Source organism: Barbus barbus (assembly GCF_936440315.1).
Source record: "Barbus barbus genome assembly, chromosome: 1".
Taxonomy (NCBI): domain Eukaryota; kingdom Metazoa; phylum Chordata; class Actinopteri; order Cypriniformes; family Cyprinidae; genus Barbus; species Barbus barbus.
Genome location: NC_136729.1, coordinates 44,358,365 through 44,377,815, shown reverse-complemented (window position 1 = coordinate 44,377,815; position 19,451 = coordinate 44,358,365). Strand labels below are relative to the sequence as shown.

Sequence of the window (19,451 nt, the reverse complement as noted above, 5' to 3'; positions counted from 1 at the left end):
ATTGTTATTTCCAATTTCATAGCCGAGTCCTGGCTAGCACGCCCCAGCCTCGCTATGCCATTTACTGCAATAATACACAACGGGCCCTCCAAGGTAGCAATCGGCCACACTCCAAACCTCCTGTGAAATGGTTGAATTCGTCAATAGAAAGCCTTTTGTTCTGATAGACTAGGCTGAATAGCTTTCTTTGATTCCTCTCTCAAGATGACTTCCTTTCAGAGGAACTGTCTTCCATTTGCTGCTATTATTTTGGGGTTTATTGTATCCGTGGTACGTTGTGTGGTGAGGTGATGCATCTTAAGTGTTAAGTGTATTTCAGAGGCTCTCGTATTATCTCTCAGGTTGCTTTCATCTGGTTTTCTTATTTTGCAGAGGAGATCTAATGATAAGAACTATAAAAAGCTGGAGTGAACTTGTCATGTGTTCATTTGTTGCTTCGAGATATACCTGCCTACCAGATATGCACTGTGTTTCATCCATCTGTGTCTACCAGCATATATGAACACTAAGGTATATTATAATTCAAAAGTATCATCATAAAACAAAATAATCTTATATATGAAGAAAATAGTTGGATGCACGAATTTGTTTTGTTTTGCCATGTTTAAATCGAATTTGAAACACTGGGGAAGTATATATCCACAAAATAGCTTTGCAAATATAAGCGCAGATGCCTTCGAACTGCAAGGTAAGCTCCCAGGGCTTTGCCCCAAATCTGCCGCAGAGTCCACGTTAATAAATGTTTTACAGAGCTGGTGTGTCTAAGCCGTATCCAACATAGCTGTAATGTACATTCCAATACAGTATGTCTAAAGAATAATAAAACAGTGATTTAAAGTGTGCTCTGAAGTAAAACTTTTAATTTGACGTTATTACAAAGTGCACTTTTTAAGAGCCAAGTGAAAGTGCAAAATCTATTTTTTTCTCTTTTGAAGTACCGTACACTTAAATGGCCTTTTATTTAATTGATCTGTAAGTATTTTTTTAATATACTTCTAAAATTTAAAGTGCACTACAAATGCAATACATTCGGTTTGGCTGAATGTTTCTGTTTGACATTTGTTCCTTGCCAGTTTGGCTGTTCATTTACGTTCAAAGCACGCTGTTTATTTACATATTTCATGCCACCATGAACTACAGACTCGTGACAGGTTGTACACTAGTTCTATCTGGAATTGAATATCTCCTGCTCTCGGAAATGTTCAGCTTCTAGCATGAGGAAGAAAAACGAAAACAAATCAAAATTAATTTAAGAGGAAATCATAACAGAGCCATATTTTTAGCTCGCCATTTCTTAATTGCCATAAAGAGAACAATCAGATAAGGCTTGCAGCTCATCTGTGTGAGTGAGTGAGTAAGAGAGAGAGAGGAAGCAGAAAGCAAAGGGACAGAGAGGGAGTCACGTGCCTTTACTGCCATACAAAGAGCAACCAACTATTTTCATCCCTCCAGCTCCAGCCTTGATTACAAGATGGCATAAATGTGTCATCTGTGTGTTGCATTAGTATTGTGTTTACGCTTCCATGTACGAACCATCTGAGAAAAGAGTGATCACCTGTGGATAGAGCACATGACTTCATTACACTGACATGGGATCAGCTTTCTGAAATACGCACACACACAAAACATACAAAATACAGCCTAATTTTTGCACTAGGGTTCTGTTCATTACAAGCGAGTATTGCAAACCACTATTTGTTCATACCTCACCAACCACATGCAGTGGTGGCCAAAATTGTACACTTGGCATATTTAAGAGGTTTCAGTCATTTTTGTTGAATTGTCCATTACAATGCCCATAAAACAAACTATTGACAGAACTACCTGCGACAGAAGGAATCTGCTGGAGCATTGAAAATGATGGACTGGCCCCTCAAAGTTCAGACCTCAACCCCATCGATCAATTTGGGGCGAGTTGGAAAATAAACTGGATAGATCTATTGTACATTAAAAGAAAAGTCTTTGGCTTGAGTTGCAGAAGGCATGGGATAACATTAGTGTTGAAGTTCTAAGGAATATATATTGACACTATGTCAGAGAGATATGTAATTACTGCAAAAAGTGGGCATACCAAATATTAAAGTTAAAAGTGGATAAAAACCAGTAGGATACAACTCACTTCATCTGATATAGTGCTCAGAGCAACCATCTGCGTGTTTCATGAACATTATGAAATGAAATCATGTTTTGAAGGGAAAAAAGGTCAATATTTTCAGATCTGTCAGGTGTTCTAACATTTTTGGCCACCACTGTAACTCTTTTCCTCAATGTTTTGGTCATGAAAACTGAAGAAGCAGCTGATAAACAGTGGGCTTGCTGCTAGCAAATGTGGGCGGTCATCATTGGTCGAGCTGCGTTTTGTTTTGACTGTCTACAAACCTCATGTTTTGCTTTTCTCTATATCTATGTTGCATATACATGAACTGTTGACACTGTACACCTCCTCACCTGCTACTCCCTGGCGTTTGAGGAAGGAAGGAAATTCGTCGTGAGCGCATTACACACTATCTTTCAGCCCTTATGACTCTCCAGAGCAGCAAAGCCGATGATGTTGCTTCGTTTGCGATGCCTCGATGTATGGAAGCATTGCTTGAGAGTATAAATTGTGCGCAAGGGAGAGGGGTGGGGGTGCTAAATGTGACACGACATCCAATGAGCTCGAGATGAAGAAGCCAGTCCCCACTCAGTATTTGACATAGTATTTGAGCTCACAGCAACCCCCTGGCATGCACGCTCCTGACTGGGAGCATTGGAGTAAAGAAAACGCCTCTGGCTATATAGATTCAAAGCATTCTGTGAACCACCACAGTCCTCACAACTTATCGACCGTGTTGTCATATAACCATGCCATTTATCCTGTCTTTATTTACATTATTTTCCGTCCGCATTGCTCGGAGATGAACGATACTGCCGCAGATTTGCTTAATAAAGAGGCCTAGAGCAACTGTTTACTTCGGTGAACGAAAGTAATTAGGATTAAAAGCTTTTCTTAAGCGCACCAATATAATTACATTTGATATGGCGAATGAGAAGCTGTTCGCACGAAAAAATAATAATATAATAGCATATCTGATGGATGCGCTAATGGGTAAAAGTCCCGTCAGAGTGGTAAATGATCCCTCTGACTGCACTGACCCCTGCTATAGGCTATCTAAACAGACAGCATGTATGTTTGTTTTGCTGTTTCCCCTTTTATTTGGGTTTTCTAACTACAGATGAGCTATCTAGGTTACATTGTGTCAGTTCATTCCGAATAGTAACAATCCAGCTTCGATTCCTAAATAAAATACTAAAACCAACAAACAACGAGGGGACTAAATTCATTGCGCACTCCATTCGGCTTTTTAATGGCATGCTACTTGTTTGAACTACAAGCAATCCCAGCTGAAGTTTCACGTTGTTTATTTCGAGTCTGACATAATGAAATAAATCATTCCCGTTGTCAGTAGCCTCTCCGATTGATTCACAATGTTTTGACACTAAAACAGCCGGCGTTTTCGGGAATCGAGCTGCGCTGGTCAGTGTATGCTACGCGCTGTATGTTCAGTAGCAGCTGAAAAGCCAGGGCTGCGTTTCCCAAAACATCGAAAGCCTAAACACATCTTAGACCCTTTGCCACCAATTTTATCTACGATCAACTTATGCTTACGCTGCTTTTGGGAAATGCAGCCTAGATCATTTTAACACAGACTCCCGTATCTTTCGGTGGAAGCATGCACGTTCAATGCAACCAGAAGTCATAAGACCCATTCGGTTCCGGTGATATTTATAAAAACAGCACGGGTTCTTGGTTCCCAACCCTAGCCACTACTAGAGGCATGTTGAGAGGAGCGAGTGGTTTTATAGTTTGGGAAGATTTACTATGCGCGTGCCAAACTCCTCCTTCCTTACAGCACGTCATTGGCGAGTAACAGCGAAGGGGAGTCACTCCCCTGCCTACTTTTAATAGCTTTGTCATGTGATGGAAAGCAGTTGTAAGACAGGTGCCCTCGGTTCATTGTCAGTGAGGGGCGCGAGGGAACGAGTGGATTGTCTCTTTTGCCCGTGATTTCTTTTTATTTTTTCGTACCGTCATTCAGGGGCTGGATGGCGTGGGACAGGTGTAATCAGGATTTGGTGTGGAGAGAACTAGAGGTGAGAACTGATGTGCAACTTATTTTTCCAGGGGAGAAGCACACATTTTTTTTCTTTCTTTTTTTGAGGAGACGGATCGCAGGGTACGTCCAAGACAGGCTTCGCTCGTAGTTCCCGTTATGTTAATTCGACCGATCCTGTAAGATGCGCGGAAGACACGGGAGCTCTGAATGCACGGGAATACACCGGGTTGTGATAAAGTCTAATTTGTTTGCAGAAATTGTATGTGCAGTGATTTATCTGGTGATAGCGTGCGGCTTTTCTCAAGCTGTGTCGGAGTTGAACAGTGACTTAGGATGTCTTGTCGTGGGAAATTGCGTTGACATGCCCGTGGATGGAGTGCGCTCGCTCGCTGTAACGCAGGTGATGATGAGACCGGTATCTGCTTCAGTAAGAGCCTAGTGCCACTGCCGATGTGCTGGAATTACTAATATGTTCTCGCGTCAGGTATTGTGCATTGAAACTTTCCTATTAGAACACAGAGACAGTCTCGGAGAAGGCTATCTGCATGCATGCGGAGCGCTTGCTGGATTTATTATTGGATAATACGTGCTGTAAAGCAAAGAAAAGCTGCTGAAGCTCGTTTACTTTATATTTATCAAGACCTCATCGCAAAGGTTAAGCGTTGCTCCAATGCAATACATTAATAACGATTGCATAGCTGTGCATGGCGTTTATCGTTTATAGCGCGAATCATTGCAATTCGGGACATTTTAGGTTAGTTTAAACGTGTTTGACGTTCACTCGGCGATATGTAAGATATGGATAATAATGTCGCACTTTTATTATTATCATAGATCTATCTATCTATCTATCTATCTATCTATCTATCTATCTATCTATCTATCTATCTATCTATCTATCTATCTATCTATCTATCCGCGTCGTGGTTTTTGCAGTTTTAACCATTTCAGATATTCATAAAGCAGTGTTTCCAGCATGCTTATCTGAAACTTTTACTCACTATATAGAAATATATTGCTGCGCAGTATAGGCACCTGTCTGTGATGCGAGGTGTGCACGTTGCGTTATTGTTATATTCATTTTCAAAGGTCAGTTGAGCGTCTCAGTCGGAGCATAAATCCATCTAAACACAATCAGCAAATTGCTGCTCGGTTCCAATTCTAATCATATAATTTCCAGGTGTCTCTCTCTCTCTCTCTCTCTCTCTCTCTCTCTCTCTCTGCATGTGCTCGTGATTAAACGTGTCCGTATTTTGAGAGGAAAAGGGAGAAGGCTTTCAACAAGATGCAGAGGCATTTGATGCATGTGATTTTATCATTTGCTCAGCATTGTCTATAAATCTGTGACAGCGGAAGGACAGGATTTGTGTCATAAATAGATCTGAACTAAATCAGACACCGGTGATCAAGTTTGACGCGAGATTCTTCGGCACAAACTGTGTCGTGCTGCCATCGAGCAAAGTCTCGCTTTTTTATTTTACTTGTTGTGACATTTCTGTCAATAGTACCGAGAAAAGAGCAGAGTAATAGGATTTGGGCTCGGTATCAGTGGTTAACGCGCGCTGACGGTAACACATTTCATACAATATTTGTACAAAATAAACATTTTACTGTTCTGTGTATCGCTTTTTCACAAAATGCATCACTCTACAGCACCCTCCGCCGTTTGTCAAAACTCTATACACCTGTGCGCACAGTCCGCGAGCTGCTGTTGGTTTTGCTTCTACTTCACCTCTATTTTACTCAAAACATTACTCCGTGATATGAAGTATAGTACCTGACCAACCAGAGGGCGTGGTTGTGGCGCTCCTCCCCACGACGGCCCGCCCCTCCCCTCCTTCAGCCAATCACAGAATTGTTTGTTTTCTGGTTGGTTATGTTGTTGTGGTTTCCTAAATGCAGCAAATGCTATGTGCACAGATGAAGAATATGCAATTGTGTTAGATTTAAGTTCACTTCATTTGGTTGTTAGTATGTTTAATTTGTAACAATGCATCCTAAATTAGTACTAAATTTAGTAGTGAAAGGAGTAGCTTTTAGTCACACAGCTCTCAATTATGTAGCAAAGTTACACTCCCTATGAATCAAATAGAGGAAGAGTTATTGGTTACATCAGTCACACACTGTGCAAATAGACAGGTGCAGCGATTTGAGATATATTGGTGCATGCTGTGGAACAATTTGTCAAAGTTTTGCCTATAAAGACAGCTAAACTGATCAAATTAAATTTGGAAAGTGTTAAATTTCCTAGTTGTTTTATGGAAATATCATATTTTGCTTTCAGTATTTCTCATAGTTCATTTTATCCTTTAAATAGTTCTGCTCAAGGACTCAAAAAATAAAATAAAAAATAAAAATTCTATCTTCCAACTTCCATCTTGAATACCAAACTGCCCCAAATGCCATAGTGCCAAAGGTTTCATTTGTATATTATGTCAGATTTATTAGAAATAATGAAAGCATGCCTATGTTGTTTTAAGAAACTAAGCATTTTGTTAAATATTATGATGCATAGTGTTGTAAAACCTGACAAAGCATCATTTGCCAAGTTTTACTTATGATTAGATTTAAAAAAGGAAAAGCAATAAAAAAAAAAAATATATATATATATATATATATATATATATATATATATATATATAATAATAATAATAATAATAATAAAAAAAAAAAAATAATAAATAAATAAAAAAAAATAAATATATATATATATATATATATATATATATATATATATATATATATATATATATATATATATAGCTATATATGGACTGGTTTAAAACATCTGTAAAAGCAGTTGAAAATAAATAGATTTGAGATGTTTGCCTTATTTTGCCTTTTTAAGTTAGGCATTGGCTTTTTTTTAATCTCACATTTGATTTTATTTGTTATTATTAGAGTGGGCAGGCCTTTTGTTTGCATTAAATAAATGGGTTCACAAGCCCATTCCAGCAACATGTTTATATAGAGACTGCTGTCCATATACAAGGTGTTGTGAAACCTGACCAACGTTAAATTGTTTAATATCTGTTGATCCCACCGTTAACAGTTGATACCGTTTGTGTTTGAGATCACATAGATGATGCAAAGTAAATGTTAACAAATGGTAAAACATGGTGAATTCCATTTGAACAACTCTACTATCAAACAGACCCTTACATTGCATGTCATCATAACTAAATTAAATAATTATGATGCCATTCATGGCTTTTTGAGAAACTGAGTGTTAATTTCTTCACAAACACTGAATGAAGATGTCTAACATCTTGGCAAATATGTGCTCAACCATCTCCTCTCTCTTTCAGTGTGCTGCCTTGGTTGGTGAAGACCAGCCCCTTTGCCCTGACCTGCCTGAGCTTGACCTCTCTGAGCTGGATGTCAGTGATCTCGATGCAGATAGTTTTCTGGGAGGACTCAAGTGGTACAGCGACCAATCAGAAATAATTTCCAGTCAGTATGGCAATGAAGCATCGAACCTGTTTGAGGTAAAGAGGGTCATGCGGTTTTCTTATCTGATTGTGCATGCTTGTATATTGTAAAATTAGATATGATTCCAGCCTCATGCAGTATATTGCGGGAGTGTGGAATTCTTAACAAGCTGGGATAGTCAGTCAGTGCAGTTTATTAGTTAATAACAGAGCTTTACTCTTCAGGAATGAGCATGTATCCATGCTGTCTGATAATTGGGTTGAGGTATTATGATAAGCACCCAACCTTTGTTCAATACTTAAGGTCAGTGTTTGTACCTTTTTCTACAATCTTGGGCTGGAATTTATGGCTGTTTGTCTGCACTTTCTTCCTGATGTTCCCGAGTAATGTTCAGTAATAATACAGAGCAACAGTGTCTGTTCACTTTTTCAGTAGCCTTGGTTCCGGAACTATTTTTCCCCTTCATTAAAAAAATAAATAAATATTAATATAAGAGTTATCAGCATTAAATCAAACCGACCAGCTTTGAAGTGAATCACAAACTTGCAAACTTTGTACTTGGAAATCAGACAAAAAGACTGTGCACTTTATGGCTTTAATGAGAAAAAAAAAAAAAAAACTACAATCCCATGAATCATTGTGAATGACAATAAAAATAAAAAATGATGAAATACAAAACTATTGAACAACATTTAAAATTTATTGAAAATGATACATATTTTGCATACAAAAATTGAAGTAGTTTGAGAGCATAAGTAATGTCTCTACATCATTCGCTGGCGCACTTTTCTTGTTGCAGTTTTCTGATTGGTGGAGATTTCTCTTTTAAAATAGGAATTTTGTTGTTAAACTATCAGTTTAAAAATAAGTTGAAATAATACTGACTGAGGCTTCAACAAAAGCAAATGTCATTGATCAGAAGCCTCGTGATTCACAGTAGGTCTTTCCTTAATGACTTTTAATTATCGTTTAAAATCAATTCCACTATGGAGAAAATGAATGGCATTTTTACTTCTACACTCTGGTGGTAATGGTACTGTTTCCCAGTAGAAAACCCAGTCCTTGAACTCTATTGAACTCACCAGTGCTGTTCTAGTTTATTCTACAACTAGTCTGCATCCTCATCTTGATCTAGTGGGTCCACTTTTAACCGGCTTGTTCCTGCCCAGGGTTGCCATGCTGAAAAAGGGAAGAGGTAAAACTTTAAACTGTTGCACTCGTGCTTCGTCACTGACAGAGAAAGCAAAGTCCAGAGGAAAAGAAATGAGGCGGCTGAAACAAAGCAGCCCTGGCCCTGGCTAGTTCATTGTCTTATCTGGGCAGATAGAGAAGAGAAATGATAATGCCGCTTTGCTTTGAGTGCTGGCAAATATAGTGCAGGGTCTATCACATGATTTGGGGGTTTGTGTCATGGTGTGATAGGGAATTCTTGAAGGACTGTCTGAAACACGAACATAGACCACATGGTGGGAGAATGATTTTATAGGGCCCGCAATTACAAGTGGTAAAAATAATACTGTGTGTGGGTGCATGTTAATTAACAATAATTTACATGCATAACTGCTCATGTGATAGAAGCGTATTTGAAATTCCTATAGATATAGAATATTTCAGACTGTTTTTGTAGACCCCGATTTAAAATTTCAGTTTAAGCACAATTTGCTAAAGCAGCTGATCCTAGTTCAGTGAAATGGGACATGAGGTGTCAATAGTGATGAATGTGTTGTATATGCATTTCCAATACTGGCCTATGTGGGTCAGTGCAGTGCCCAAGAGCAGACTGAAGACAGGTTAATGAATGGCCAGCTCTTGTGTAAAGCTAGTTGGCAGGACTTTATCTTCCTCCCGTTGCACTCATTCAAACCCCTGGCAATGTTTTCTTAACCTGTCTGACTGCAGTGTAGTTAATGGGTGGCCTGGCGAGTCCAGTGATGTCACACAACAAGAAGGCCACACACGGACGCAGAGACTCAACCCTCCTGCGCTGTTTAGGGTCTGGCCATTTTAATAGCTTTTTTAACAGGTTTGCCTTAGAAATTTTTAATTTCATTCTTTGATTTGTACATCATAAAAAGTAGTAAAAACCCATGTTTAACCATTTAAAGCCTGCTCTGACATAATATATATATTATTGAACCATTAGACTAAATCTAAAAAAGAAATGTGCATCTTTTGTTGAGTATCATGTTTGATACATTGCTTTTATTGCTTGTATGATGAGAATATGAAACTCATACTCAAGGAGGAAAAGCAGATACCCAAACTGAGCAAAAATATGCAATTTGCTTTATATTCTGACATTTATATGGTCAAAAACCAAAATGAAATTTTGTCAGTCACTAAAAACTGTATGAACTATCAATCAGACAACAGAAGGCATGTAACAGATTGCGTACAATAGGGTTTAAGAAAAGTTTTTGCTGAAAAACTCATGCTGATCATGCTGATAATTGAGGCCTTAGAAATGTACATATCACATATGAAACAGGCTTATCATGCAAAAAACAGAAAATTACAGCTACAAAAGCATCATCAAATAGGCTTACATATATTTGGATATACACAACAGACATGCGGCTTTCACACACGTGACATGAAGGTTTTTTCACGATTATGATTCATTATTTCATGTCTTACGCTTTCCTGACATTTTGTACATGATGTTCCATTATTGCAGGGCCGTGTGGGGCAAGCCGGCAGGCAGATGAGAGTGAGCGATAGCGGCGGGCAGGGAAACGCAGCCTAGAGATTTCGTGTGACGTGACGGCTTATGCCTTTCAGCGGCATTTCAGCCCTAGTTATCAAGCCCATCTTAGGGGCTAAAATGGATCTCTGGAGGTGGGGGCCGACAGGCAGCTCGCTCTGCCCCAGGGAGATGGCCTGACAGCGCGGTCAGCCTGTCACCGGCAGCCCCTTTCTCGGGAACAGGGCCGTGGGGAGGTTAGAAGCACTCAGACATGTAAAACCATGTTTTGAGTCAAATAGATTTGCTCTATTAGGCACTGGTTGAAAGTGTAGGGCTGCTACATTTGTATTGAGCTGCTTGTATTCCCTTAATGGAGCATTTACTTCTCATGCATAGTGATAAATGTTAAGCAGCGCACAAGTTTTCTAATTTTTTTCACGAAATTCAAAAGCAAACTCAAGTTAGATAGCTCTTTATAGGATATATACAGATTCCTGGGAGAAAAGACAGTCCCTGGGAGATGCTTTTGTATCAGGCTGCTGTGGCAAAAAAGTACTACGGTGGTACAGTGATGGTAGCGGATCATTATGTTAAAGAGAGAGAGAATACGGAGTTCGCACTCGAGGAGGAAAAAAAAAAAACACCTCAATTTTATTCAGAGGCCCAAACTGAGCAAAAATATACAATTTCGTGAAGATGTTGACATTTCTATGGCGGAAACATGCTGAATAGCTTGTGAATCAGTGAGGTCTTTATAACAGTATAGCAGACTACTTACATAAAATGCATATAAATATCAGTTGTCACTCTATGTCTCCTAATAATATGTCTTGGTAAGATGATATTTAAATGCTTAGTTTTGTGATCAAATCTCTGTAGTTTCAAAACATATAGTCTGCAATGTAATTCAATGATGATTGGCAGATGTACAAATAAACATTCCTATACATTATTTTTATTTAACCCTGGCTCATTGGAAAAAAATGTGCCAGTAGCACCATTTCTGCAAAATTATATTATGTTGCTTGTTTTGTGACACTCGTCTTTGACTCGTAGAAGCAAGCTTGTGTTTTAGGGTGCAATGCAGTGCAAGGCTGTATCAGGTGAGCAATCAAGCAAGTTTACTATGTCAGAAATGCAAAATTCTAAATGCATTAGTTTACATATCATGCACTATGTTGAAAGTGTGTTGAAGTCATAACATAATATTGTGCAAAGAATTGCATGATAACCAATAATCTGCCACGTAATCTTTATTTGTGTAAAAAAAGAATAAAAGTTGTTGGTGTTTTACTGCCACTAGTGTTCATTTCTGAAGGAAACTGATAGGTGCATTTTTGCAGTTTCACACGTATTTCCAATGAGCCTATACTGTTTTCATTACTGATAATAAATAGAAAAAGTGAAGTGAAGTGACATACTGCCAAGTATGGGGACCCATACTCGGAATTCGTGCTCTGCATTTAACCCATCCAACGTGCACACACACACACACACACACACTGTGAACACACACCCGGAGCAGTGGGCAGTCATTTATGCTGCAGCGCCCAGGGAGCAGTTGGGGGTTCGGTGCCTTGCTCAAGGGCACCTCAGTCGTGGTATTGAGGGTGGAGAGAGCGCTGGACATTCACTCCCCCCACCTACAATCCCTGCTGGCCCGAGACTCGAACCCGCAACCTTTGGATTACGAGTCCGACTCTCTAACCAAAGATTTTTGTTGAAAAAAGATAAATATGAATTATTTCTATTAATGTATGCAACACAATTCAAAGTATACCATGGTCTAGCATTGCAGCTTTGTAATAGTGCAGAATAGTGAATGAGCAAAAGTAACACAATTGAAGAGAAAACCAAGAATTTGCACTTAGGCATTAAGTTGGCTTGATTAGCAAGTAAAATGGTGTTGGTATATAAAGACAGTGTGTAAAAAATGTGTAGTTGTTTGCAGAAGAACTGATCAATTCTTAGTAATTTGTTCAGTGTAATTCTGCCCAAAACTCCAGCAATCCTGTGACTAAAACATGTTATAGGGCATGTTTTAAGCAGAGGTCTAGTCCTAGATGTAGTCCTGATCGCTCTCTCATTTGATATACATCTAAACAGGTGACTTGAGTGTAACATAATGTCTTTTTGGATGGCATTTAGCTCTGAATCCAGGCTGGAGTTCTCGCTGTTCTCTCCATTGCATGGACGATGTGTGGAATGGAACACTCCCAGACTCCAAGTGATTGCCGCAGCCTTTTATTTTAAGGGCACTTGACACCTAGTCAAAATAACTCCCTGTTAAAGACTGTACTGTATTAGGTCATCCAAGGCTGTTCGGCCGGGTCGTGTGATGTTTATATCCAAACATGAAACTATGCTGCCAGCGAGTGTTTGGAATTACAACTTGTTCGTGGAGTGAAAGCACTGGCTGTGCTTTGTAAGGTGAGTGCAGTTACCGATGACCGGTCAAAACTTTGACCAGACTCTGACCTAGCTATTGGAGATGAGCCAAAGTGTGTATTTGTAGGTGTGTGTGTTTGGAGGCTCGGATGTCGAAGTGTGAAAGCGAGATTAATTGCTGAAATAAATCAGACACACACCCAAGTACACACATTCACACTTACACATAAACACATCCATGTAAACAGGCACTATTTGCTTCTTGCTCGCTTGTTAGTCATTTGTAAATCTACAAACAGAAACCCAGATCAAATCGTCCAAATCTACTGTAGGCCTACGTCTCTCAGAAGACAGAAAAACACTCACAAGCATATCTACGCCGAGACACACGCACATGGTGTTAACGGTGACTGCTGATGGCTTCGCATTTTTAATTTGCAAATTTATGCTGACATTTGAAAACATACCATCAGTTTAGCTGCATAAGTTCAGCTGGGCCAAGCATATTATAATTTTGTGCTGTATAATGTGATTTCCTCAAGTGAACTCTTACACGCACGCGCATTTGTACACACATTGTGTAATCATTATAAATATTTTATTTTATTTCAGGTTTTTTTTTTTTTTTCAGTTACAAAAACTGCAGTTTCTTTCAGTATGGATATTTTAATTTTATTTCAGCTCTATTTCAGTTACCAAAAAATGATGTAATAGTTTTAGAATTAGTTAGGAATAACAACATCAACAATGTTTTGTTGTTACACTTTATTTAAAGCTTTTATGTATAATGCATTATAAAGGGTTATTAAAGGGTATAATACATTATAATTATTTATAATGTGCATTGTAATACATTATATCTTGCTGTAAATAATTTAAAATGCATAGTGTAACAATGAATTGATAAGTGTTATATTGTATGTGGTTACAATTATTAATGAGATTGTACAATGCATTACAAGGCATAATTAATGCATTAAAACTAATTTTATAATGCATTATACAGAAAGGCTCTAAGTAAAGTGTTACCTGTTTTTCTTAATAATTGTTGTTATATTATGTTTACTTGCCTGACAGCTAAATTTAGATATTCTGTTGCTTCAGAGTGAACCTGAATGGTTTAATGAATTTTCATGGTTATATCTCTCATTTTGCTTTAGCTGCAATGTTATCATTATTAATATTTGTATTTAATGTCAGCTTTTTTTAGTTTAAGTATTAGCTGGTTTTGTCATTTTTGTATGATGTTTAGTCACCTGACAACTACAATAATGAGCTTTTCTGTTGCTTCAGAGTGAATCTGAATGCTTAAGTGAATTTCCTTGGTTGTATCTCTCATGTTGCATGAGCTGCAGGTATATTTAGCTGTATGTCACGGCTCCATCCTACTCCCAGAGGGCCTCCTTCCTGCAGAGTTTAGCTCCAACCTCCTCCAACACACCTGCCTGGAGGGTTACAGTAATCCTGACGACCTTGATAAGCTAGTTACGGTGTGTTTAATTAGGGTTGGAGCTGAGCGCTGCAGGATGGTGGCCCTCCAGGAGCAGGACTGGACACCTAGGTAGTAAATAGGTATTTTGAGTAGTGGCATTGGTGCCACCATTGGTCAGTGCAGGTAATTGGTTAGGGTTGTTTCGTCACACATTTGAAGTCTGTTTCTCATATAAAGCGCATCAAAAAGATTTGGGCAATTTCACAACCGTACCAGGTTGAACTCTTAGTTGCAATAGTCTGGAAATGTGACAAGAGTCCTGTCATCAATAAGGAGCCTCTGAAGTTTTGGCGGTGAAGCTTGTCAAACAACCATAGAGAGAGCCTGAAATCCAGCGGGCATAAGCAAATATATTCACTTTGCAATGAAATATGGGGAAAACAGCAAGGGAGTGCGAGGAGGAGGGAAAGAAGAGGGAGGATAACATCACTTGCAGCTGGAAAATAGTCCCCGCAGGGCATGTTTGGAGAAGCACAAGTTAACATAAAGCTTGTTGCTCGGCTTGCTTGCGTACTCTTGCATTCTGCTTCTTTCTCAGGCTCTGGTTTTCTGTCCTGTATTCATTTCCATGCTTCTGTCATCTTTCTCTGTCCACGAAGCAATTTTTTATTCTTTCATGCTTGCTTTCCTATCCCTTGCTGTCTAAAGTGGTAGTTGCATGTGAGATCTTTCTTCGGGGGTCTGTAGCCTCAGCTGATCTTGATTCTTAGCCACCTGATGCTCATCACAGAACCAATTTAACACCCCACACACCCCTGCGGGAGAGAGAGAATGGGGGGAATTTGTTACCAAGGGAATTCAAAGTCTGTGTGTGCAAGAGAAAAAAGAAGGAAAGGATTTTTTTTAAATTACACTGTGCCTGTTATTGGTGTTTATTGACATAAAAAACCTTGTTTGTTAATATTAGTTTTGCATGCATTACATTTCAACAACCTAAAATATTTGACCAGTTATGGAGGGATGAAACAGTGAAGTTTAGTAAATGCTTCTCCAATGGCACATTGTTGCTATTTCAGCATCTATTTCATGCATAATTTTATGTCAATCATTCTCTCAGTTTTGCATTTACCTCTGGAAAGCCATTCATTGTTTGTAGCTCATTAGTCAACTCGAACAAAATACATCAATTTGCTTAATTGATTATTAATTTTCAGTTTCAATGTTTGGGTTAAATGAAAACTTAATTTTCATTTAGGTGAAAACCAAAACTGAAAAGAAAATTTTGGTAATAAAATTGGTAATAAAATTCGCCGGGAACTTGATTAGCAGGCGATCTGACCAATCATAACAAAGAACCTGCCATTTTGTCCGACAAACAAACCAGACAGGAGAGTAGATTAACGTTGGTGGACTAGAACTTGAAAAATGGTGTTTATTGACGTCTTTCCGCAGTTGAAAGAAGATACCTTCTGATGTTCATTCATATTTATTTTGTGCTTTAAGTAAATATGAAAATACGATCGGTTCACGTGCCTTTTAAACTGAGGTGCTACAGTGATCTGATACGGTACATTAAAGAGCCTCAAAACGCTATTTATTGTTTGAATTTATTTTTTTTAACAAAAAGACCATTTTAATGCTGACAGTCTACTCTGTCTTGTTTGTCAGTGTCCTCTTTGCTCCGTAATGTATTTTTCACTGCATGAGAGCATGATGTGAGTGCGCCATGGCTTGTCAGACAGCAACAGTAACTAAGGTGGGTGGGGGCTGGAGGGTCTTTGCGAGGGTCAACTCAGTATATTGTTCAGGGTGTCTTGTTTACAGGTGATAAACCAGCTGTAGTGAAGTTTTTCAGCAACAAACAACTGATTAAGTTTTGCTACTCTAGTTTAATTTTGGTCGTGGGGAATACCAAAATGAATATTAACATTTTATGTCTTGTAGCATATCTGTGTTATCCACGAAATAGATGCTGACAGTCAAAGTCTTAAAATCTAGCTAACTTAATGATTTCAGCCCCCTAAAACTATTTCCGCAAAACCTAAAATCAAATGTTTGGCAGTTTTGTCCAAATGTTTTTGGTTTCTCTGCATCACTAGCTAAAATGTGTTTCCTGTGACCGTTTGTAATCACAGGATTAACGACCGCATACATCCCTTACTGCATCTCTTATATGTTGCAAATGTATGTTGATAACGTGCAAAAAACAGCACGCATTTCCTCACTGAATTTATCTCGCCACAGACTTGCTCAGTTATTTTAGTCGAGTATGAACTGAACCTTGTTTTAGCACAATGCTTGATTGACAGCTGAGTAGGCGGCCTTTTACTGTTATCTGCAGCATATGAGGACAGATTAGCATTTACACTACAAACATAATGTGGTCACATGCATTTCTCGATGCCACAATATTCTTTGAAGTACCATGTGAATATCTTGGTACATGAAGTACCAAAAAGAATTATCTGATGCTGCACTGCAGCCACAATAATCTGGCTGTCATCTTTATGTTGAAGATAATTCTTTACCAAGACTTTATATCTGCTTACAAATCTTATCTAATTCCTTCAAACCACCTGGATGAATTATCTTAAGCTTTGATCTTAACACACATCTCCCATTTGTTTGTGTGGCATGCTGGTACTGTTCAAATGGCTGTAACAAGGTTTAGCATCCTTTACTCTGGGACACACTGTGTTCTGCCAGTTCAGTGTCTGCTGACAGCCGCTACCCAAAACTGAAGCACCACAGGTGGTGTAACACATGAGACCAATTTGCAATTTCAGAGGGCAAGTTACACATAGGGTTTTCCTTGGACATAATGCGCATCCCCTTAAATCATGTTTTATGAGTCTGGCTCAGACCGCTTGTGCTGGAAGTCGCACTGATCTGGTGCCAAATTTCATCTGGGTCGTAATAAATATCCTACATGGACAGTACAACCAGTACTACTCCAGGATTTAATGATTGCTTACATCATGCCTGTATGTTCATGCTTTGAACACAAGCTTTGCATTATTAACTGCATGGATGTGTTCGAGCATCCAAACCCACACGGTACGGTAATATTCAAGTTTTGTAATGTGTCACCAGTTGTAAGTGCGGGATAACCATTCTGGGCTATTTTTAGTCTGGGATGTTAATCTCTTCTAAGAGCCTTTCAGGGCCTGTCTCTTTCTAACCTGGCCGGAAACGCTGAGCCAATAAGCCCCAGGCGTCTGGCTCAACTCTAGGACGGAAGAGAAAGTGAGTCCTGGTACAGGCGATTCCTGGATTATTTAATACTTCAGCATGGCAGGGAGGGGGAGTTTGGATCTCTGAATTCCAGGAACGCTGGTTCTTTTAGGGCTTATGCACTGCAGGGTACAGAGTGTTTCGGACGCAGCTTAGTGGCGTCACGCTGCACGATTTTACGGAGGGGGCAAATTAACAAATAAAATGCTAAATTTTTGCAATGGGGAATGAGCCGATTGGTTGCATTGAAGAAGATAAATTTGATACTTCCATGAGCACTTTTAATAGCTCTGTCTGCCAGGTAAAATGAAACAATGTAACATATATTCCCAAAGTTTTGATTGAGGATAAGTTTTCCAGTTGCAGACAGTCTTATTCCTCCTTCCATCTGTAGTTCATCCCACAACATTTCCATGATATTTATCATAAATAAAAAATGTGAAAATGTTGAGTGTGATATCCACTCTTTGTGTTTCAGTGGTAAAAAGATGTAGTTAAGTGCTGTAAAAATGCACTTTTTTATCACTTAGTTTCTGTCTTTAAGTGAAGACGTGCGTTGCTAAAGCAAATTTAGTTTTAGTTTTGGTTGTTGTTTTAATTTTTAGCCCAGGCCAAGCCAGACCTTGTAAAGTTTTAGGCCTACATGCATGCATAAACACAGTGCCTCCAAAAGTGTGTGCATAAATCCTTATCATTTCTTGGCTTATATGCATTACAGTAATTTGCAATTACTTTACAACACCAGCAATATGTTTTTCTTTTTGATTACATAATTATGGCAATATATACACGTAACATCCAGGCAAGCCTCTTTGGCAGCTGTGATGCCTGACTAATGAATTAAATTTGATCCAGATTTCTTTTTTTCTTTTCTTTTTTAGAGATTATTGGGTCATCACACCTTATACCTTTACTGATTAATTAAGCTTATAATGAATGTGTGTGTGTGTAGAGACTCTGAAATTGCTAGTGAATTTTACAAGTAACACTTTGAATAAAACCTGAAATTTGCTTGAAAGTTTGAAGTAGCAAGACTAAAATAGTGTTTTCTTGATTTGAGAAACTTAATTTGATTTAGAACCAACAGAGAAGTTTAGGAATTATGTATAAACCTCTAGTAAAAAATGTATTTCTAGGTTTTGGATTTATTTATATATTATGTGTATGTGTATGTGTATGTGTATGTGTGTGTGTGTGTGTGTGTGTGTGTGTGTGTGCACCTGGTATTCATCACGTCCTGGGGACCAAATGTCCCCACAAGGATAGTAATACCAGTAAATCTTAATCTTGTGGGGACATTTTTTGGTCCCCATGAGGAAACAAGCTTATAAATCATACAGCATAAAGTTTTTTGAAAATCTAAAAATGCAGCATGTTTCCTGTGAGGGCTAAGTTTAGGTGTAGGGTTGGTGTAGGGCAATAGCACATACAGATTGTACAGTATAAAAACCATTACGCCTATGGGATGTCCCCATAAAACATGGAAACCCAACATGTGTGTGTGTGTGTGTGTGTGTGTGTGTGTGTGTGTGTGTGTGTGTGTGCAAATATGCATTCATAGTTTGTGTAGAAAAGTCATCAAACAAATAAATAAAAAAAAAAAACTGATAAAGCTGATATTGTTTAAACATCTAGCGTGTTTCCAGACTTTACATGCATATAAAAAAGGAGAAGAAAAAAAAACGCTTAATGGGCATTTGAAACCTAATGGGAATAATCGTCTCACAAAGTCAAGGTCTGGTAGATCTTTCCTCACCTACAGGAGATGGAAGTCAAGGTAAAAGATAATGGATTTATTTAGTAATCAGCAAATAGCTTTTATCCATTGGGGTGAGAGCGTTGCAGTGGGGTCTGATAAGATCATTTGCTTTCAGGCGTTTTGCTGGCTACTGTACTCAGCATTGAGTGTAAATTGAATAGCATGACCTTTTGCAGCCGAATCAAATTGACTGCATTTCCACATACATTTGGTGGTTTCAATTACCATACATTTTTTTTATATATATATTGGAGTCTGTAACCTCACTCGTTCCTCATGGATACTTGTACGATAGCAGGTGTTTGTGATAATACACACACACACACGCATGCAGTCATGCAGTCTGTAAGTGCTTTTTTGCCCTCTGCTTTTATACAAACGTATGCTGCCAATTGACCCTTGTGCAGTTATCACGTGCTTTAT

General features: G+C 38.6%; 1 protein-coding gene across 1 annotated transcript in view; it reads left to right on the top strand.

The window, feature by feature from the left end:
• The first annotated feature begins 3,970 nt into the window (after positions 1-3,970).
• The window catches only part of LOC306868788 (peroxisome proliferator-activated receptor gamma coactivator 1-alpha-like), a 38,668-nt gene continuing 23,187 nt past the window's right edge, over positions 3,971-19,451 (top strand). The window contains exons 1-2 of the mRNA XM_079415160.1: positions 3,971-4,134; positions 7,406-7,585. Of these exons, the coding sequence (XP_079271286.1) occupies positions 4,087-4,134; positions 7,406-7,585 (228 nt within the window). The 5' untranslated portion in view covers positions 3,971-4,086. The remainder of the gene's footprint in view (positions 4,135-7,405; positions 7,586-19,451) is intronic.